This window comes from Typopeltis vanoorti, chromosome 8 (assembly GCF_054136105.1).
Source record: "Typopeltis vanoorti isolate ZY-2024b chromosome 8, IOZ_Tvanoo_1.0, whole genome shotgun sequence".
Taxonomy (NCBI): domain Eukaryota; kingdom Metazoa; phylum Arthropoda; class Arachnida; order Uropygi; family Thelyphonidae; genus Typopeltis; species Typopeltis vanoorti.
Genome location: NC_143556.1, coordinates 105,452,690 through 105,474,440, shown reverse-complemented (window position 1 = coordinate 105,474,440; position 21,751 = coordinate 105,452,690). Strand labels below are relative to the sequence as shown.

Here is a 21,751-nt window from a genome sequence, read left to right as displayed (position 1 = left end):
TCCCACAATATCATTTCTTCCACAGTCATTTCTCCTCCTACTGGCCATATAGCTAAAAAATTCCCTAGGATTTTCTTTGGATCTTAGGGCCAATCTCCTCTCATATTCCAGTTTCGCTTTCCTTACCACACTAGTCACTCTTCTGGCATGTGTCTTATATTCTACGTGCATCGTCTCTTCACCTGTCTCCTTATATCTCTTCCATAGCATCTTTTTCACATGCAATTCCTGTTTAATATCGTTTGTCATCCACTTTACTCCAAATTGTGTCCTCTTCTTCACTCGTGGTATACAACTTACCATTGCTGCTAACAAATATTCTTTCACAATTTCCCACGCACTAATGATATTCCGGCCTTCCAATTCCTCCCTCCATGAAACTTCCCGAAGTTGACTTCTAAGACTATTATAATCACCTGCATTATAATTCCACATAAGTTCCCGTCTCTTTGATACTCCTGCATGTCTATTCATTTCCCAAGTCAAAACCATATGGTCATTCTCTCCAAATGGTGGGAGAGATGTCATCTCAGTTATCATCAACTCTTCTGATGCTATAACGAAATCCAAAACTCTTGAACCTCTTGTTCCCTCTGTTACATGTTGCCTAAGACATTTGTCTCTCAAGAATTCTAGAAATTCCATTCCCCTATTGCTACATGCATCTTCCTCTCTCCAATTTATACTACTGTAGTTAAAATCTCCCATAACAATCATTCTTCTTGCACTTGCCAAACTTAGCTGTCTAAACATCTTCTGGTCCCCATCCTCTGTGCTCCTGGGTCTGTAGCAACACCCCACTATATATCCTGTCTTGCCTACCTCTACCTCACACCATATGCTCTCAAAATCATTTGTCTCACTTCCTTCCAAAGCATCCACTCTTAGAGGACATAGGTCATCACTTATCATAAGCAGTACTCCACCACCACACTTTCCCCTCCTATCCTGACGAAAAATGCTATACCCAGCGACTTCTATTCCTGTTATTATATCCCCTTCTGTCAACCACGTCTCAGTGATCCCAATAATTTTTGGCCAGGCTGATGCTATCTGCACTACCAATTCCTCTCCCTTATTCCGGATACTCCTGGCATTAGTATAAAGCATATAAATGCCATCGTTTCTATACCCAGCATTATCCCTTCTAGACTCCACTGGGCTCAGTGTTACCTGACATCATCTCCCTACTCCCAAGTATCCATTCCCACAAGAGGCCACCCCTGCTATCATCCTCCCTGGGACACACTGACTCGTTCAGAACAGCAATCTCTACAGATGCCAACGTCCTTCCTCATTCAAATGTAAGCGGTCTCTCGCATACAATTCTTATCTTTCCTCAAACGCACTCCAAGTATCCACATATACATGCCTCTCTTGTCACACATTCTTGCTATTATGGCATTCAATATCACCGCTCTTCTGCTCAGTTCATCATTATCATACCTAGGCAACACGCACACTACTTTTCCTCTCTCTGTCTTTTTCCGTAATTTCTCTCAAAGAAAAAATTAAAATCATGGATCGGTTGAAAAATGGAGAAAAACCAAGTACTGTTCCAGTGACTTAGAATTTAAATGAATCAACAATTCGAACAATCAAACAAAATGAACACAAAATCCGAGAAAGTGTTATTGCTGGGTCAACGGTAAGAGCAAAGCATGTTGCTCGTGTAAGCGATATTCTGATAGAAAAAATGGAGAAATCTCTAATGATTTGGATAGCACTCCAAAGAAAATTCCTTTGGATGGAAATCTTATTAAACAAAAAGTTCTCGAAGTTTATAAACATTTATAGTTCACACCAGATGTTCAATGCAGATGAATCCGAGTTATATTGGAAAAAAATGCACCGATATTTCGAAAAATGAAAGATCACCTCCTGGATTCAAAGTTTCCAAAGACAGAATTACTCTTAAATTTACATACAATATGTAATTATTATAATTTTATACTGTGTATTTGTTTCATAGTATAAAATTATAATAATTATAAAAATTATAATCAGGTAATTCTTAAAACTTACATGAATTACCTGAATTATATAAAAATATTTTTTCTTTGATATGTCATTGTTGTTTATATAACTAAAAAAAAAACGAATTTGAAACATAACCCTACTTTTTCGATGTGATCTGAGTCTCGCATAACGCGATTTATATAACGTGACATTTCTATGGAACCTAGCATCCGCGTTATACGAGGGTTACCTGTACTGAAAATATATGTTCATTATGCATATGAGTGTAAATTTTGTTAATGGTAACAGAGTCTTCTTCTTCATTTGTGGTTAAGGTCTTATCACCTACATTTGCTTTCTTCCCTTTGTCTATATCCATCACATGTGTGACCTAAAGTGGGGACATTCCATGAACAGTTCTGTAGAAGTAAGGTCTACAGAAGTCTAGAAGTAAGGTCTTCACTATAGAAGTTGGCTAGGATCATCACAGTAGTTTTTATGTCTTGATCATCTAAAGTATGAAGAGTTTCTAAGAAGCGAAATTTATTATATATTTCTTCGTACTGTTTTTCTCGCGTATCCAAACTAGTTACCCAGGAATCTATGATCGGTAAGTATGTGTCCACTCTAAATTTCCAGCTGCCCTTAAGTTGCATGTCTGAGTTGTCTGTATTTCTACCACCATCTGCAAATGTTAGAGTGCTGCTGCATTGTTTTATTCATTTATACGAATCCTGGTAGTTCTTATTCCATGACTTTTCTTTCACTTGGGATTCATAGTCTTCAAAACCGCTTCTTTTCTCAGTTACAAATGCCTTTAACGACTTAAGCAATTTCATAGCAGTAGATAAGTTCATGCTTTCTTTCTGGAGGACTTGGCTCACACTGTTAAATCGTTTCAGTATATCATTCCAAAAAATAGTCAGAAAATTTGTTTTTAATTTGTCTCTTAAACTCTGAGCTGTAAGTTGTGTTTCTGATGATTCCTGACTCCCTCCTAAATCATTCAAACTCAATCTGATTTCTTCATAACCTTCATACAGAGCATTTGCATTTACTGCATTTACTGCATTTGCATGTACAGACCACCGAGTTCTTGACAACTGCTTTACCACTTTAAGCCGAGATCCCAAATGCGAAACCATTATTTCCCAACGATAACATGAAGATGAAAAGAAATTGTAAAGATTTTGAACAAAATCAAAATAAATGGTGACATTTAAGGTACTATTTTATTATTATTATGGGCAACTCCAAGGAGTCCTTAGACTCATCGAGGGACGCCCTAAACATCATGTCCAGAACAACTATTCAGCATCAACACAGTATCTATCATACTTTGCCTTGAACTCACTCACAGTCATGGCACCCACAACAGACATTGGCAGCTTATTCCACTCATTCACTACTCTCCAAGCATAAAACCTAGTTCTAACACTCTTGCTAACCACACTCTTGCCCAGTTTCCATGGAAGGCTCCTAGTTCTCCCACCACCAGACCTGTTCTGAAAAATTTCCTCTGAATTAATCTTGTAAAAACCCTTCAGTAATTTGAATGTCTCAATCATATCACCCCTCTTCCACCTATCAACCAATTTCTGCAACCCACAGATCTTCAAACCTGTTCTCATAAGATTCATTCATTAGTAGTTGGAAGGGGATCCATCATTCGATGCTGTTGGCACATTCTCCCTGATGAGTCTTTGGACTCCCTGGAGTTGTCACATAATAATAATAATAATAATAATAATAATAATTCCATAGACCAGCTATCATCTTGGTCACTCGCCTCATCAAGAAGAAACCTTGGCACCCAGGCCTGGGCACAGTAGTCAAGATGGGGTCTTATCAAGGCTCGATAAAGAGGAACAATAACTTGCTTGTCTCTGCTCGTCAAAGTATTCTTTAGTAACCATTTATTATTTACTGCATGAACACCTACAAGGTTCAAGGAATGTCCTGCGCATGGTATATACAATGCATATTTATTTCGTTCCTTAATTTCAGCCTGTAATTCTGAATAATGCCCTGACATATTTTCTGCATTATCATAGGACTGACCTCTACAGTTCATTAGTGGTATATTATTTTGATCCAAAAAAGTCGTGACTACGTCAGCGAGAATATCTGCTTTTATGCCCATGAATGGGAATAAACTGTAAAAATCTCTCTCTCTTTAGGAATACTTCCAGAAACATATCTTATTATAAATGTCAGTTGGTCTACGTGTGTGATATCAGGTGTTGAATCCACCAATATGGAATAATACTTAGCTTTCTGTACTTCAGTGACAATAGTTTCCAACACTTTAACTCTCATAATTTGTATGAATTCTTCACAAATAGTAGCTGATAGATGGGACTCCTCTTTCCTTACTTATTTGAACCCGGTACCCCTATAAGATATGATATACCATTGGCCATAGTCTGGGATCTGAACTCTTATAATTGTCATTATTTGTACTTACATTTCCTGTAGCACCAGCGGAGGTTGTTTCTTCCTGTACACTATCACAAGGACTTGCTTAAAACAGAATTTGCTGGCGATTCCGCATTTTCACTTTCCCTACATGCTTCATTCTCACCAATGTCTTCACTTTCACTGCTCTTAAAAAATGTAGTTAGTTTTGGAAGTTTTTGAATAGCCTTTGCCTGTTCTTTCATTTTCTTTCATTTTGCACAACCTACTTTCAAACGTTTCATACTGAGGGGAAGCATGTTCTCCTAATATCCCTATGACTCACCTATAACTTTTAACTAATTTCAAACTAGACCAAGACAATAACTTAATATACTTATCTACTAGTTTAAACTTGTAATGCAGAAAGCTGAACATGATTGCGATGTATATATTACGTTTAGTACTCAACAATCACCTGCAGGCCGCACAAGAAGATTCATTCATTGTTGCGCCATTCCAGCTATGAAAGTTGTTTGAGATTTAAAAAAGTTTCTACTCATTTCTGTATTATATTTTGTAGTGCTCGAAATGGAAATTTAGAAGTGCCAGTATACATTCCAAGGTTTGATTTACGTCATATCGGCTTTCTCTGACAAAACTTTAGCACATAAGCATTATCAACAATGCGTTGGTCAGAAACTCATGACTGTCGATGCAGGCTGCACCAAATCAAGTTAATGTTAATTCCATAAAAGTGAGTAACTCATAGATTATCACCAGAATAAAATGAAGTTTAATAGCAGTTTTTGTTTAACAGGGTTTCTTGTAACTGGAGTTTGAAAACGAGAATAGACAAAACTAAATTAAGCTTTTCAATCTAGGTTCTTTCCTCATAGCATTTTCATAAAATACTTTATTATTAATTATTATTAAACAAGACCTCATGGAGTCAAAGACTCATTTAGGAGGTCCTTTTATCTCACACACATCTCATCATACCGGGTCTTAAACACATTCAAACTCAGACACCACACTCTCAGGCAAGGCATTCCAATCATTCACAACTCTGCACGAAAAAAACCTGCCTCTCACTCCCCTACTCACACCCTCTTTATACAGTTTCCAGGGATGACCTCTGGTTCTCCCCTGACCTCCCACTATTCGCTGTAGAACTTCTCCACCATTGATCCTATAGCAACCCCTTACCAACTTGTAGGTCTCTATCATATCTCCCCTCTTCCTTCTCTCCACTAGTCTCTGCAAATTACATCTTTTCAATCTTTCCTCATACTCGACATTCCAGAGGTCAGAAACTACCTTAGTCAGTCGCCTTTGGACCCTTTCCAACATCTCTTCATCTTTCTGAAAACCAGGTGACCAAATCTGGGCACAATAGTCCATGTGTGGCCTAATCAAAGCCTTATACAATGGAACAAGAATCTCCCTACTTCTACACGTCAGTGTCCTCCTCATCATTCCCAGAAGTCTTTGTGTTGTCTTCACAATTTTGGCGATGTGACCCCTAAATTTTAGATCCTTATCCACTATCACTCCCAGATCTCTTATTTCCTCTACTTCCAACAATATATTCTTACCAAGCATAAATTCTGCATCCCATCTTTGTTTTCCAAATTTTAAAACCTTACATTTTGCAACATTGAACTCACATCCCCATTTGCTTGCCCAATCACTCAATTTATTCAAGTCTTCTTGCAAGGCCACAACATCTTCACTACTCTTTATGGTTCGTCCCAACTTTGCATCATCTGCAAACAACTGAATATCTCCATCCAAATCTTCGCCAATATCATTAATATACAAGTTAAACAGTAATGGCCCTAAAACAGATCCCTGAGGCACTCCACTAGTGACTTTCCTTTTCCTGGATATTGCACCCCCATACACAACTTGTTGATACCTATCAGATAGCCAGTCTCCAATCCAATGCACTAATCTAATATCCAACCCCATCTGCTCTAGTTTGACTGTCAACTTATCATGAGGCACTCTATCAAAAGCTTTTGCGAAATCCAAGTATATTACTGTGTATCCTTCTCCTCTGTCCAAGGAAGCAGTCACTTTATTGTAATAAGTAAGTAGATTACTAAAACACGACCTCCCTTTAGCAAATCCATGCTGTCCATCAAAGATTATACCATTGTTGTCAACCCAACTCTGGATTCTAGTTCTCACAAGCTTCTCCAACAACTTAACCACAACACCCAACACACAGATAGGCCTATAGTTTGATGCTTGAGTTCGATCACCTCCTTTATGAAGTGGCACAATCTTGCCCTCCTTCCACTCTTTAGGGACTTGACCAAGTGCAAGACTCGTATTAAAAAAATATGTCAAGGCAGGTGTCAACTCTCTGGCACATTCCTTCAGAATACGCGGTGATATATTATCAAGTCCCACAGCCTTATTTACATGTAGTTTACTCAACTCCCCAAACACCTCTTGCTCACTTACAGTCAGTCTCTCCTCCCCATCATCAACTGCTCTTAATCTCTCCATGAAGTCACATTCACAAGATTGAAAGATCTTTATGAACTGCTCATTAAGTATCTCCACCACAGATTCTGCAACAGCTGTCTTTATACCATTTCCTCCAATCAATGTCATCCTTCCATAATCATTCTTTCTTTTGCTGGCTACATATCGAAAGAACTCCCTAGGATTCTTTTTAGCTTCATTAGCTAACTGCTGTTCATACCTCTCTTCAGCTACTCTCACCAACCAAGTCACTCTCCTTGCCTGGTCTTTGTAGACCTCATGAAATTGGTTACTTCCACTTCTCTTATGCTGCCTCCACAATGCCCTTTTTCTCTGTATTGCATTCTTAATCTCTTTATTCATCCATCTCACACCTACCTTATTTAACCTACTCACCCGTGGTATACATTTAGACATTGCATCCACTAAATATTTTTTGAAAATCCCCCAAGCTGCATTGATCTCTTTTCCAGCTAACTCCTCATTCCATGCTACACCTGCAAGCTGTCTCCTGAGCTCTTCATAATCACCCCCCTTGTAGTTCCACATATACCCTTTTTTCACAGGGGTCCTTGCACTGCTGGCAACCGCCCAAGTAATCACCTCATGGTCACTTTCACCAATTGGTGGATGATTTGATACCTCATTGATAATTACAACCTCCGATGAGATGACCAAATCCAAGACCCTTAATCCTCTTGTGCCCTCTGTTACATACTGTCTGAGGTAGTTATCCCTCAAAAACTCAAGAAACTCATTTTCTTTACTTCCAGTTGCTATCTCTTCATTCCAGTCTATATTGCCATAATTAAAATCACCCATAATGATCACCCTTTTCTTATTTGCTTGGCTTATTTGACTATACATTTCACTATCACCACCATCCACATTACCAGGTCTATAACAACATCCCACCAAGTATTTGATTCTATTCACCTCTATCTCACACCATACTGCCTCAAAACCACTGGCCGCATTTCCCCTTTGCATCTCTACCTTGTATGGACATAACTCTTTCTCTATCATCAATAGCACTCCCCCTCCCTTTTTACCCCTTCTATCCTCACGAAACACATCATACCTTTCCATCTCTATTCCTGTCAGGATGTCATCCTCATCTAACCATGTCTCACTTATTCCGACAATCTCTGGGTGCACAGACGCAATTAGTGCAACCATTTCATCCGCCTTGTTTCTTATACTTCTAGCATTGGTATACAAACACAACAACTCATTTCTGGATCTACAGCTAGTTCCACTGATACCACTCACTCGATGTGATCTCTCCATGCTGGACTGGGGCCATTTCCCTTTCTGCTTCTTCATTTTAGAACCCTTTGCAATTCCATCTGTTTCCTTTTGATCCCTGATCATCCCATTACTTTCCTGCGTACACATTCTCTCACCTCCTCTTGGAGCATCCACCTTTCTCACGCTGTGTATCCCTGTCCACCCTGAGCCTCCCCGTTTCCCTGCTCCTCTTGCACACCCATTCTCTCATTATCTATACTCATACCACTCACTTCCACATTCATTTCCACTCCTTCAATCTCTCCTGTCTTACTCTCCTGCTCTTCCACATCACTCCCCTCTTGATCTGATTCATTCTCTCTGTTCACTTCTCTACCTTCCAGCAGCAGTCTCTCCAAGCGACTCACACCATAACCACTCAAATGCAGTCCATCGCTCCCATACAGCTCACTTCGTCCCTCAAACTCATTCCACACATTAACAAACTGTACTCCCATCTCCTCACACATTTCAGCCAGAATATCATTCATAATCCTTGCTCTCCGCCTCATTTCACCACAATCATACCTAGGCAACACACTGACCACCCTTCCTGTCACACTATTCTCCTTTATCTTTCCAAGCAGTCTCCTGACATTCATTTTGACATGCTCTTTGTTCTCTCTCAAATCATTTGTTCCAATTAATACAATTAACTCTTTTGCTCGTTCCTGCCTCATGTTCAATGCCTCAATCACTCTACTCATTTTACCGCCTGGAAAACATACCTTGTGCATTTTATCCTCTAGCACACCTTTAATAATGGAGTCGCCATACAACTTTGCATCAAGTTATATTAGGGTTATGTAATATTTTAACCGGCCCATGTCAGGCACTGAAAATTTGTTTGGTTTCTCTATTTTAAAAAATAAGAGAATGGGGCCCCTAAAGAACGGGGCCCCAAATGGTGGCTGGGTTCACCGTTACCTCAAAATGACCCTAAAGAAATCTACTGTGAATGTGAAAGAACAATGAATTTAAGGATTTTTATTCAACATGACAAATATGCTACTAGTTGAATAAGACCACCCACAATGGTTCTGTGGAAACCACAGATGCCTATAATAATAACAACTGATATTATTATTTGGGGTTATTGTATTTTCTTTTAACCACTTATTTCTATTGAAGCTGATATGAGTACTGAATTTAATTAAACTACTGTATGATGTGTACTAAAACCTCCTATGATGAGGTCCTACCTAGGAAACACAAAGCCTATCATACCACTCCTTCATGACCATTCTTGCTCACACCACTCTATCTAGAAATGCATTCCACAGTTCAACAACCCTCAATGCAAATAAAGCACACCTCACAGCTTCCATTCTTAACGTCCAGGGATGGCTTCTTGCCAGATCCTTCCATCAGTTCCACCAAGTGAAAGAACTGCCCAGTGTCAACCCTCTAACTACCTCTCAACAGTTTAAATGTATCAATCACATCACCTCTCCTTCTATCTACCAAGCTCTGCAGTCCACATTCCCTCAATTGATCCTCGTAATTAACATTATACAGTCCTGTTGAAACCATCTTTGTAATCTGCCTCCACACCCTTTCCCGAGTTAATTTATTCCCTTCAAATCCTAGGGACGAAATTTGAGAACAATAGTCTAAGCATGGTCTGATCAGGGTCTTATGCAATGGAACGATAACTCATCCATCTCTGCAGGTCAGGGTCCCTCTCAGTATCGTAGCAATCCTCTGGGTTACCTTCACCACCTTTGCATTATGTTCCCCGAATTTCAGGTTTCTATCAATTATCAACTACCTCTCAACAGTTTAAATGTATCAATCACCATCACCTCTCCTTCTATCTACCAAGCTCTGCAGTCCACATTCCCTCAATTGATCCTCGTAATTAACATTATACAGTCCTGTTGAAACCATCTTTGTAATCTGCCTCCATACCCTTTCCCGAGTTAATTTATTCCCTTCAAATCCTAGGGACGAAATTTGAGAACAATAGTCTAAGCATGGTCTGATCAGGGTCTTATGCAATGGAACGATAACTCATCCATCTCTGCAGGTCAGGGTCCCTCTCAGTATCGTAGCAATCCTCTGGGTTACCTTCACCACCTTTGCATTATGTTCCCCGAATTTCAGGTTTCTATCAATTATCAGTCCCAGTTCTCTTGTCTCCCCTACTTCCTCCAGCACAGCTTCTCCAATTGAGTATGCAGCCTCCCATCGATGCATCCCAAAATTCGAGACTTTACATTATGCTATGTTAAACCAATATCCCCATTCATTTACCCATTTGTCTAGTTTATTCATATCCCTTTGAAGGGTTGCCATATCTGCACTATTACTAATAACCCGTCACAGCTTCGCATCATCTGCAAACAACTAAATATCTCCCTGCAATCCACTGACAATGTCATTGATATAAAGGTTAAACAATACAGGTCTCAGAACAGAGCCTTGTGGGACCACACTTGTAACCTTCTGCCTCCTTGATATTACCCCACCATACACAACTCTCTAATGTCTATCAGACAGCCAATCCTGAATCCGGATAACTAACCCGACATCTAAATCCATCCGTTACAACTTAAATATCAGTTTATCATATGGCACCCTGTCAAATGCCTTCGCTAAATCCAAGAAAATGGCAGTATATGTCTTTCCCTCATCTACTGCTCTTGTAACGTTATTATAAAAGGCTAGCATATTATTAAAACAAGAGCACCCCTTAACAAACCATGTTGACTCTCACAGATAACATTACCCTCATCTGCCCAATGCTGTATACAGTTCCTCACTAATTTATCCAAGATCTTAACAACTACTGATGAAATACAAACTGGTCTATAATTAGACACTTCCAGTCTGCTACTGCCCTTATGCAATGGCACTATCTTACCTTCCTTAAATTCCTTGGCTACCTTTCCTTTAGCCAGACTTTCATTGAAATACTAGGTCAATGGAGCTGTCAGTTGTTTAGAACATTCTCTCAAAACCAGTAGTGAAATACCATCCAGTCCTACAGCTTTACTGACATCTAGAGTACTCAGTATTTGGAACACACTCTCCTCTTGCACCTCTAAACCACGAACCTACCCTATCTTTCTAGTATTAAAACCTACTTCTTAAATAAAGAGTATTTCCTCCTGGAAATACTCTTTATTGAAGTATTTCCAGGAGGAAATACTCCAATAAAGTGTTCATTGAACAACTCCACTATATCCTCTGCTTCAGTCCCTCTATTCCCATTTTTATCCCACAAGGTCAATCTTCCACAATTATTTGTCCTCCTACTGGACATATAGCTAAAACATTCATTAGGATTTTCTTTGGATCTTAGGGCCAATCTCTTCTCATATTCCAGTTTAACCTTCCTCACCATACTAGTCACTCTCCTGGCCTGGGGCTTATATTCATCATGCATGTGCTTGCCATCCCTCTTCTTCTTCTCTTCCATAACCTCTTTTTCACATGCAGTTCCTGTTGATATTGTTTGTCATCCACTTTACACCAAATTATGTCCATTTCTTCACTCGTGGAATACAGATTACTATTGCAGCCAACAAATATTCCTTCACAATTTCCTAAGCACTAATGATATCTTGGCCTTCCAATTCTGTCCTCCATAGAATTGCCTCCAGTTGATATCTAAGACTATTATAATCACCCGCCTTATAATTCCATATACATTCCCTTCTCTTTGATACTCCTGCATGTCTATTCATCTTCTAAGTCAAAACCACATGGTCACTCTCTCGAACTTTGGGAAAAGAATCTCAGTTATTATCAGCTCTTCTCATGCTATGACCAAATTCAAAACTCTTGAACCTCTTATTCCCTCTATTACATGCTGCCTAAGACATTTGTCCTTCAAGAATTCTAGAAATTCCATTCCCTTATTACTACATGCATTTTCCTCTTCCCAATTTATACTGCTGTAGTTAAAAATCTTCCATAACAATCCTTCTTCTTGGACTTGTCAAGCTCAACTGCCTAAAGATCGCCTGTTCCTCACCCTCTGTGCTCTTTGGTTTGTAGCAATACCACACTAAACATCCTGTCTTGCCCACCTCTACCTCACACAATATGCTTTCAAAACAATTAGTGTCACTGCCTTCCAAAGCCCCCACTCTTAGAGGACATAAGTCCCTACTTATCCAAGTACTCCACCACTGTATTTTCCCTTCCTATCCTGCCTTAAATTGCTGCATCCCGCTACTTCTTTTCTTCTTATTATATCCTCTTCTGTCAACTACATCTCAGTGATCCCAATAATCTTTGACCAGGCTGATGCTATTAGTGCCACCAATTCATATCCTTTATTCCAGATATTCCTGGCATTAGTATGAAGGATAAAACATATAAAGCATAGAGTGATGCACCTGGCATCACTGTTTCTGTTCTCTCCTCTTCTATCATTCCCTCTCATCTACCATTTCTATTCTCTCCTGTTATATTATTCCCTCTCATCTACTGTTTCTATTCTCTCCTCTTCTATCATTCCTTCTCATCTACTGTTTCTATTCTCTCCTCTTCTAACATTCCCATAACTACTCTCTCTCTCACTACTAGTCTGATTTGTTTGCATTCATCTCTTCCATTTACCTAGTCTCATCTTTCACACTTCTCAACTCATTCCCGAGACATCCCACCTTCTCTTTCAGCTCATCTATATCTCTCTCTCTGTAAGTTAGCCACTCTTGGTCGTCATTCATCCTACCAATTAAGTCCATCTCCAAATCTTCACAATTATTCAAACTTTCCCCACTCCCCACATTTATTTTTTCATTAATATTTCATTCTGACCCTCTATCACACTACTCCGAGGTCATTTATGATAATCTCTAAATAAGTTCTTCCCAGTGCCTACATTTTGTGCATATACATACTCCCACCCCTCTCTCACCGACCACATATCCAACTGCCAGGATGCATACATGTCGCAAGCACTGCACACGTCTATACTTACACAATTATTTCAGTGATTAAGTTAAAAACATGTCCATGCTCTTTTAGATTTCTCTTGAGGTACACATTTTTCACTCTCATGAATTTTCTTAGAGCAAACTGAATCAACATTCCATCTCTGGGCTTTTGAGATCCAGTACCATACTGATCTGTTTCTTCAAAAGGTCTGAATTATCATCACCAACTGTATTTATTATCTCTGGTTTTCGTCTCTCTTTAATCATGAATCCTACTCCACATTCCTCCTTGGTTTTACCAATAAGTAAAACAAATTTTCCCTCTTTAAGTGAAGTTTTTGGTCTGAGTTTCTCCTTATTTCTGTAAGACCCAAGTTGTCTTATTTCCAATGCCTTATCGATGTTCCTGTCATGAGTGTTTTTATATTTAAGGCTGATGTGAACATTTATATAGATTTTTTTCATGGTAATCTCAGGTGTCTCAAAAAGAGATCATTGTGGCACACCACGAGTGATGCTTCTCTTTCGAGATAGTATTCCACCCCCCAGCCCTATACATAATTTCCTAATACCTATATGATAGCCAGTCACATATCCCACTCACTAGTCTATCATCCAATCCAAGCTGCTTCAGTTTAGCTACCAACTTGTGGTATGGTTTGTCAAAAGTCTGTGCAAAATCTACATATACCACTGTATATGTATCACCCTGTATATCACTCATCACCGTGTTATAGTACATAAGCAAAAGCTGGTAAAACACAACCTCCCTTTAACAAACCCATGCTGACAAGCACAAAGAATGTTATCAACCCACTTTTGTATCCTATCTCTCACCAACTCTCAAATACCTTAACTACAATTTCAGATATATAGTTTGGACTATAATGTATTGACTTAGCCTTATCACTAACAAATATTATGTTAGTTATATAATATAACTAACATAATCTTTGTTAGTGATAAATATTATGTTAGTTATATATGATTATTCAACAAAAAAAAAGTAATATTTTTCTCATTGAAGAATGCATCTACCCATTAAAGCTGTCAGAACCACATGAAAAATTTTATCAGATTCAACTGGTAATTAATTTACGGAATTAACAACGCATGTAAAGTAAATTAATTAAAGATAACTTTAATGAATCACTTCTATATTTCGACAATGTCACATTGTCATCTTCAGGAACATAAAGATATGGTATGTGCACTAAAGGAACTAACAAAGCAAATGAGGAAGAAATTAAGACACTAATTTTGTTCCTAAAGTCCTAATGGTGCCCTCTTGCGGGCTAATTTGGTAGTCTTGGCCGTTGGGCTGAAGTTCTCATAATGAAAGTCTCCCAAATTTGGGGCAGTTTCATGCACCCAAATTTGTTGAGGTTAGGAACGTTTTTTAGAGCTGCTGAAGATTCTTTGAATAATCTTTCGTATTTAAACTTGCTGCAATGGATTATTTTTGTCTTCTTCCAACGAATTTTATGGTGGGTATCTAAGGCATGGTCTGCCAGCCCAGAGCGGCTGTACTGGTGAAACCGGATGTAGTCTTGGTGTTCTGAAATCCTGATATTTGTTGTTCTGCCTGTTTGGCCAAAGTAGGACAATTTGCAGCTGCAAGGGACCTGGTATACACCAGGTAGGTCTAGGGGAAGTGGTTGGTCTTTGGTAGAGCGGATAAGGGATGCCAACTTTTTATATGGTCTGTAACAGGAAGTGAGGTCATATTTCTTGAGGATATTAGTTATTTTTTCAGAGGTGCCCTGGATGTAGGGGATAGTGATAGACTTGGTGTAGTCTTTATTGTTGAGGGGGGGAGGGGGGTTGTGGTTTTCAGGTTTTAGTATTTTTTGGATTTTTTTGGGGTTATAGCCATTGGCTAAGAAAGTGTTGAGGATGTGGTTTAGTTCCATAGTCAGGGCCTTGTCATCTGAGCAGATTAATTTTGCCCTGTTATATAGTGTTTTTATCACCCCATATTGTTGTGAGGGGGGGTGGATTGCTGGTGAATGTATCTGCCAGTGTGGGTGGGTTTTCTGTAAACAGAGAAAACCAAAGATCCATCAAGCTGGCGGGTGATTAAAGTGTCTAGGAAGGGGAGGGTGTTGTTTTCCTCTTTTTCTAAGGTGAACTGGACTCTGGGATGTTGGTTGTTTAAGTGTGTTAGGAAGGAGTGGAGCGAGTCTGAGCCATGTGGCCAAATGTGGGAGAATCAATGCCATCCACTATGGGACGTAATGGCACATTTTGTTTATGTATTTTTGGGAGTCCATACCAACAAGCTTAAACCTTATAACTCTAGACCCCCCCCCCCCCGATTATATGGACTCCCAAAAATACATAAACAAAATGTGCCATTACGTCCCATAGTGGATGGCATTGATTCCCCCACATATAAATTAGCCAAACATTTAGCCAAAATGCACACACACTACACTGGGAACACACCATCACACATAAAAAACTCGGCCCACTTTAAAGCCAGTATAGAAAACCTCACACTCCAACACACTGACATAATGGTCAGTTTTGACGTCTCCTCCCTATTCACTAATGTCCCACTCAAAGAAACCCTTGAGCTCATCCAAGCCAAGTTTCCTCCCGATATCTCAGCCCTATTTCAGTTCACAATGAACTCAGGCTATTTCGTTTGGCAAGGAAAGTTCTACAAACAGATAGAGGGGACAGCCATGGGTTCACCACTTTCCCCACCCTTGGCCAATTTCTTTATGGAGACATTTGAAGAAAAAGCCTTAAACTCCGCCCCACAAAAACCCACTATTTGGCTTCGTTATGTGGATGATGTGTTTGCTATTTGGCCACATGGCTCAGACTCGCTCCACTCCTTCCTAACACACTTAAACAACCAACATCCCAGAGTCCAGTTCACCTTAGAAAAAGAGGAAAACAACACCCTCCCCTTCCTAGACACTTTAATCACCCGCCAGCTTGATGGATCTTTGGTTTTCTCTGTTTACAGAAAACCCACCCACACTGGTAGATACATTCACCAGCAATCCCACCACCCCCCCCTCACAACAATATGGGGTGATAAAAACACTATATAACAGGGCAAAATTAATCTGCTCAGATGACAAGGCCCTGACTATGGAACTAAACCACATCCTCAACACTTTCTTAGCCAATGGCTATAACCCCAAAAAAATCCAAAAAATACTAAAACCTGAAAACCACAACCCCCCTCCCCCCCTCAACAATAAAGACTACACCAAGTCTATCACTATCCCCGACATCCAGGGCACCTCTGAAAAAATAACTAATATCCTCAAGAAATATGACCTCACTTCCTGTTACAGACCATATAAAAAGTTGGCATCCCTTATCCGCTCTACCAAAGACCAACCACTTCCCCTAGACCTACCTGGTGTATACCAGGTCCCTTGCAGCTGCAAATTGTCCTACTTTGGCCAAACAGGCAGAACAACAAATATCAGGATTTCAGAACACCAAGACTACATCCGGTTTCACCAGTACAGCCGCTCTGGGCTGGAAGACCATGCCTTAGATACCCACCATAAAATTCGTTGGAAGAAGACAAAAATAATCCATCGCAGCAAGTTTAAATACGAAAGATTATTCAAAGAATCTTCAGCAGCTCTAAAAAACGTTCCTAACCTCAACAAATTTGGGTGCATGAAACTGCCCCAAATTTGGGAGACTTTCATTATGAGAACTTCAGCCCAACGGTCAAGACTACCAAATTAGCCCGCAAGAGGGCACCATTAGGACTTTAGGAACAAAATTAGTGTCTTAATTTCTTCCTCATTTGCTTTGTTAGTTCCTTTAGTGCACATACCATATCTTTATGTTCCTGAAGATGACAATGTGACATTGTCGAAATATAGAAGTGATTCATTAAAGTTATCTTTAATTAATTTACTTTACATGCGTTGTTAATTCCGTAAATTAATTACCAGTTATGTCTAACCAACGTATAAGTCTTACCACTTTATCAGATTCAAATGATTCAAATTAGAATATCTTTCCCAGAAATGCATTTAAGATGAATAGTGTGTTCTTCTGTATAAGATAAATCATGAAAGTAAATTTGAGTACTGTTCTAGAAGATTTATTTTTATAGAAAAAAAAAAAAAATGGATAGCATTAACAATAAGATATAAATTATTCAACAGAGGCAACCTTTAAATGAATTCAATTCATATAATTTCATAAAATTCAATCAAGATATCATACTAATTTTACCTCCACTCATATTTTATAATTTTCTATTTGACATACCTCTGTGGTAGCTTCTATGGATGCTCCATGTTTTAAAAGAAGTTCTATGACTTTTATTCGGTTTTTCTTGCAGGCAATATGAAGAGGAGTAAAACCATTCAAAGCTCGTGAATTAGGATCAGCTTTTCGGTCAAGAAGCAGTTTTGCAACTCTTACATGGCCACAGTGAGCAGCAACATGTAGTGCAGTTAAGTAATCCTAGTCACAAACATAAATTAGAATTATTTAAGTAGAAATATTAATGAAAATTCTTAATATTATGTTTATGAAGTGAAATAATGACTATTAACAATAAAGCTGTTTATAGACTTTTTTTAAAGGACAAAAAATAAACAAAAAGGAAATGGAAAGAAACAGTGAATTTAACTTGCTTTAATTATTAATTAAATTTTTTGTAACTCCTTCAAATATTATTATTGCTTTGTTTAAAGGATGATTGTGTTTTAATAAATGAGTCCTCACACTCGTATGCTTAATAGTTGATGTGTTAGACCAATTTAATTGCTTGCCAATAGACCTTATCTGGTTAAGGAAAACCTGAAATGCTTTGAAAAAGTTCCAGTTGTGGATTCTATAACAGGATTAATAATAGTCTAGCCATAAATACTGTTACAATTTGACAGCGCAAAAAACTTTAATCTATTTGGAAGTTTGGAAGTTCAGATCGGAACTTCCAAACAGTCAAATCAAATCATGATGTGTGGTCGAACACATTCAACCTCCAACCACTGTGTGGGTCCTCACCTTGTGTGCATGGGCTGAATCTTGCTGGTAGGTAGGTCCACTGCCTACCATGATACAAGGTGTTGTTCAGAGGCCATACCACATATTCCAGCACAGTGTCTTGATACACTTTGGCAGAGGTTTTGAACCCATTCTCACAGAAACGCAACTTAGATACCTCCTTGATATGTCGCCTGCACCACTACTGACGAGGGGATGATGGCCTCTCTGACTCCTAGGTGTTATGCCACATGCTTTGGAAACCATCCAGAGCACATATACATGATTGTTTTGAAAGTTAAACAATTTTTCAATGTTTAAAAACTTTTCATCTGTGAAGAGGATATTTCTGTGCCTGTAGTTCATGTGGAACTGGAGAAGTGCCTTTGATATTAACACCCTCTACTGCATAAGTTATGATATTAAGAAGTGTTAAGTAGAATGACAATAGGCTATTGCTCTACAAGGTCATCAGTTAGTAAAGGTGACACTGTTCTGTATGAAACAATCATTGCTCATAACATCACTTTCTGCATTCTCACAGAATGCAGAAAGTGATGCGGTGGAGGAGTGCCTTCATAGTCCTCACAAGTTTTGTGTCCTAATGCAGCATACACCCTCTGTCCAAACAGAAACCGAACTTTTCGAAAATAGAAGAAACTAGTGGTGCCACCTGTTGTATCTTTTTGTTGTCGAAAGCAGCAACCTTCATTAGTGTTGTGTCAACTGTTTATGACATTTGTTTCATTAAAAGCCGATTTATAGTGCCAAGAGTGGCAGTGTGTTTTGATGAACGGTCAGTCGTCACGATATTCATGCCGTACATGAAGAATTCTCGCTATCAATCGCTTCAAAATTTCAAGGTAAAACTCACCATTGACCATTTGGCAGGCAGAACAAACGAATTTTTTGTGCATAATTTCTGTTTGTTTAACCACTCATAAACTTGAATGCCCTTGGAATCGGAGAAACAAATCAGCATTGTCTTTACTTTTGACTTCTCCGAGCGACTTTTTTTTGGATGCCCCTCTTCTGGTAATCTCCACTCAGCACTCTGGCACTTAGTTTTAGGCTCATACTCAAAACACCACATTTCATCACCAGTAATGATTGTTTCAAGGAAGTTTGAGTTCTTACGAGTGGTTTTCATGAGGTCCTTGCAGTGTTCAATTCGATACAATTTTTGGTCCTCGGTCAACTTGTGGGGAACAAATCACGAATTCAATTTATGAAGGCGAAACTCTCGTTCAAAATGTTATGCACAGTTGATTTTGGAATCCCCAATTCATCTTCAATCAATCTCACTGACGATTTCGGGTTTTCTTTGATGAAATCGTGCACTTTTTGGCTGTTAACTTCGCTCAGTCCAGTTTTTGGAAGGCTTTTCGTCGTCCTCAAGCGTCTCACAACCACTTTGAAATGCAGCTCTCTGTTTGAAACCCATTTTCCAACCGTTCATCAAAGCACACTGTCACTCTTGGCACTATAACTCGGCTTCTAATGAAACAAATGCGATAAACAGTTGACAAAACACTAATGAAGATTGCCGCTTTCGACAAAAAAAGATACAACAGGTAATGCCACTAGTTTCTTCTACTTTCAAAAAGTTCGGTTTCTTTTTGGACAGAGGGTGTGGTCTACCTGTTCTTTGGCAGTCAGATATATCTTCTGTATCATTATAATGGTTAATAGTCCAATACACAAACATCCTACTGATTCCGAGTGTTTTAACCATGTTGAAAATAACAAGTGACTGCATTCCAACCTTGTTGAGTGCTATTACAGCTACACAGTTCTAATAATCTCTTCACTGCAGTTAACCCATACAGTGGTGTAGTGGTAGAGTATTGCTTATAATAAGTGATGAATTGTGTCCTCTCAAAGTGGAGGATTTGGAGAACAATGGCAATAATAATCTTAAGAGTGTATGGTGTGAGGTGGAGGTGGGAAGATCAGGCTATTTAGTGGGGGTATTGCTATAAGTCATGAAGTATAAAGGATGAAGAGCATATATGTAGACAGTTGAGTCAGGTGAATGAAAAAAAAATGATCATTACAGGAGATTTTAACTACAGCAGTATAAAATGGGAAGAGAAAAATAGATGTAGTAGTAAGGGAATGGCATTTCTGGAATTCTTGAGGGACAAATGTCATAGGCAACGTGCAGAAGAAACAAGAGGTTCAAGGGTTTTAGAATTTGTTATAGCATCAGAGGAATTGATTGTAAATGAGATGGTATCTCTGCCCTGCAAAAGGTAGGGGAATGACCATGTGGTTTTGATTTGGAGAATGAAAAAATATGCAGGAGCATCAAGAGAAAGGAAATGATGTGGAATTATAGGGCAGGTTATTATAATAATCTTAGAATTCAGCTTGGGGCAGTTCCGTGGATGGCAGAAATATCAGAAGTGCATGACAACTGGTGAAGAAATATTTTAAGTAGCAATGACAAGCTGTATATCTCAAGTGAAAACAAGAACACACTTCAGTGTAAAAAGCAGTATGTGATAAACAATATTAAATGGGAAGTAAGGTGAAAAAAAAGGTTATGGAAGGGATATAAGGACAGTGGTGGAGAACAGATGCATGAAAGCATAAGACAAGGCCAGAAGAGTGTCTAATATGGTGAGGAAGGCAAAACTCGAATATGAGAACAGGTTTGTCCTGAGATCTGAAAGAAAAGGAATTCTTTTGCTATATGGTGAGTAGGAGGATGAATGATTGAAGAAGAATGAAATTGTTAAACAAGGATGGAAGTAGAGTGACTAATGCAGAGGATTTAGTAGAGTTGTTTCATAACCACTTTATAGGGATATTTTCATCATGGAAATGTAGGTTTTAATAAAGAGGTGTGGCAAGTTTTCAAGATTTAGAAGTACGTGAGGAGAGTGTGTGTTTCAAATACTGAGTACTCTGGATATCAATAAAGCAAAGGGCTCTGAAGAAGCCAAACAGCTCTGTTGGCATTGTATGTCAATTAAAAATCAATACATATTTCAGTTTAAATTATCTAATTGAGTGACCAAATATAGATGTAAATGATCTCTCACTAATCATTGTTAAGCAAATATAGCTTAACAATGATTAGTGAGAGATCATTTACAACGTTGGGCAGATTACCCTCACCATGAGGGTAATCTGCCCAACGCCGAGACTACACCGACGCCATCTACTAGGTAATGTTATATGTGAGATTCAACATGGATTTGTTAAGGAGCAAGCTGGTTTTAGTAATCTGATTGCTTTTTAAATAATAATAATAATAATAATAATAATAATAATAATAATAATAATAATAATAATAATAATAATATAAAGTGAGAAGAATGGTTGATGAGGGAAAGGCATATTCTTCAATCTTTTTTTTTTCTTTATTTTACAAATGCATTTGATAGAGTGCTACACGATAAGCTGATATTTAAGTTACTGCATATGAGTTTAGATGTCAGGTAAAGGAATTGGATTGAGGACTGACTATCTGATAGATAGTGCATGAGAGAGTTCTATGAAGGAAGCAGATTATTATTATTATTATTATTATTTGTCACCTCCAGGGAGTCCAAAGACTCATCAAGGGAGGGCATCCACTCTACAACTCTGCTTCCACCACTCACAATCCACCAACTGACCACAACTACACCGATGCCGTCTACCGCCGACGACCACCACCACTGGTATTTCCACAGATAATCACAAACATCCATGCCCACGGTGGGATTCGAACCAGCAGC

The 21,751-nt window shown here is 38.7% G+C and overlaps 1 protein-coding gene across 10 annotated transcripts in view; it reads right to left on the bottom strand.

Annotated features, from left to right (window-relative positions):
- Window positions 1-21,751, bottom strand: part of LOC150104251 (uncharacterized) — a 1,804,220-nt gene that overhangs the window by 1,251,636 nt on the left and 530,833 nt on the right. For all 10 annotated transcript variants that reach the window (XM_090396244.1, XM_090396248.1, XM_090396245.1 and 7 more), the window contains exon 10: window positions 17,298-17,495. In XM_090396244.1, the coding sequence (XP_090252370.1) occupies window positions 17,298-17,495 (198 nt within the window). The remainder of the gene's footprint in view (window positions 1-17,297; window positions 17,496-21,751) is intronic.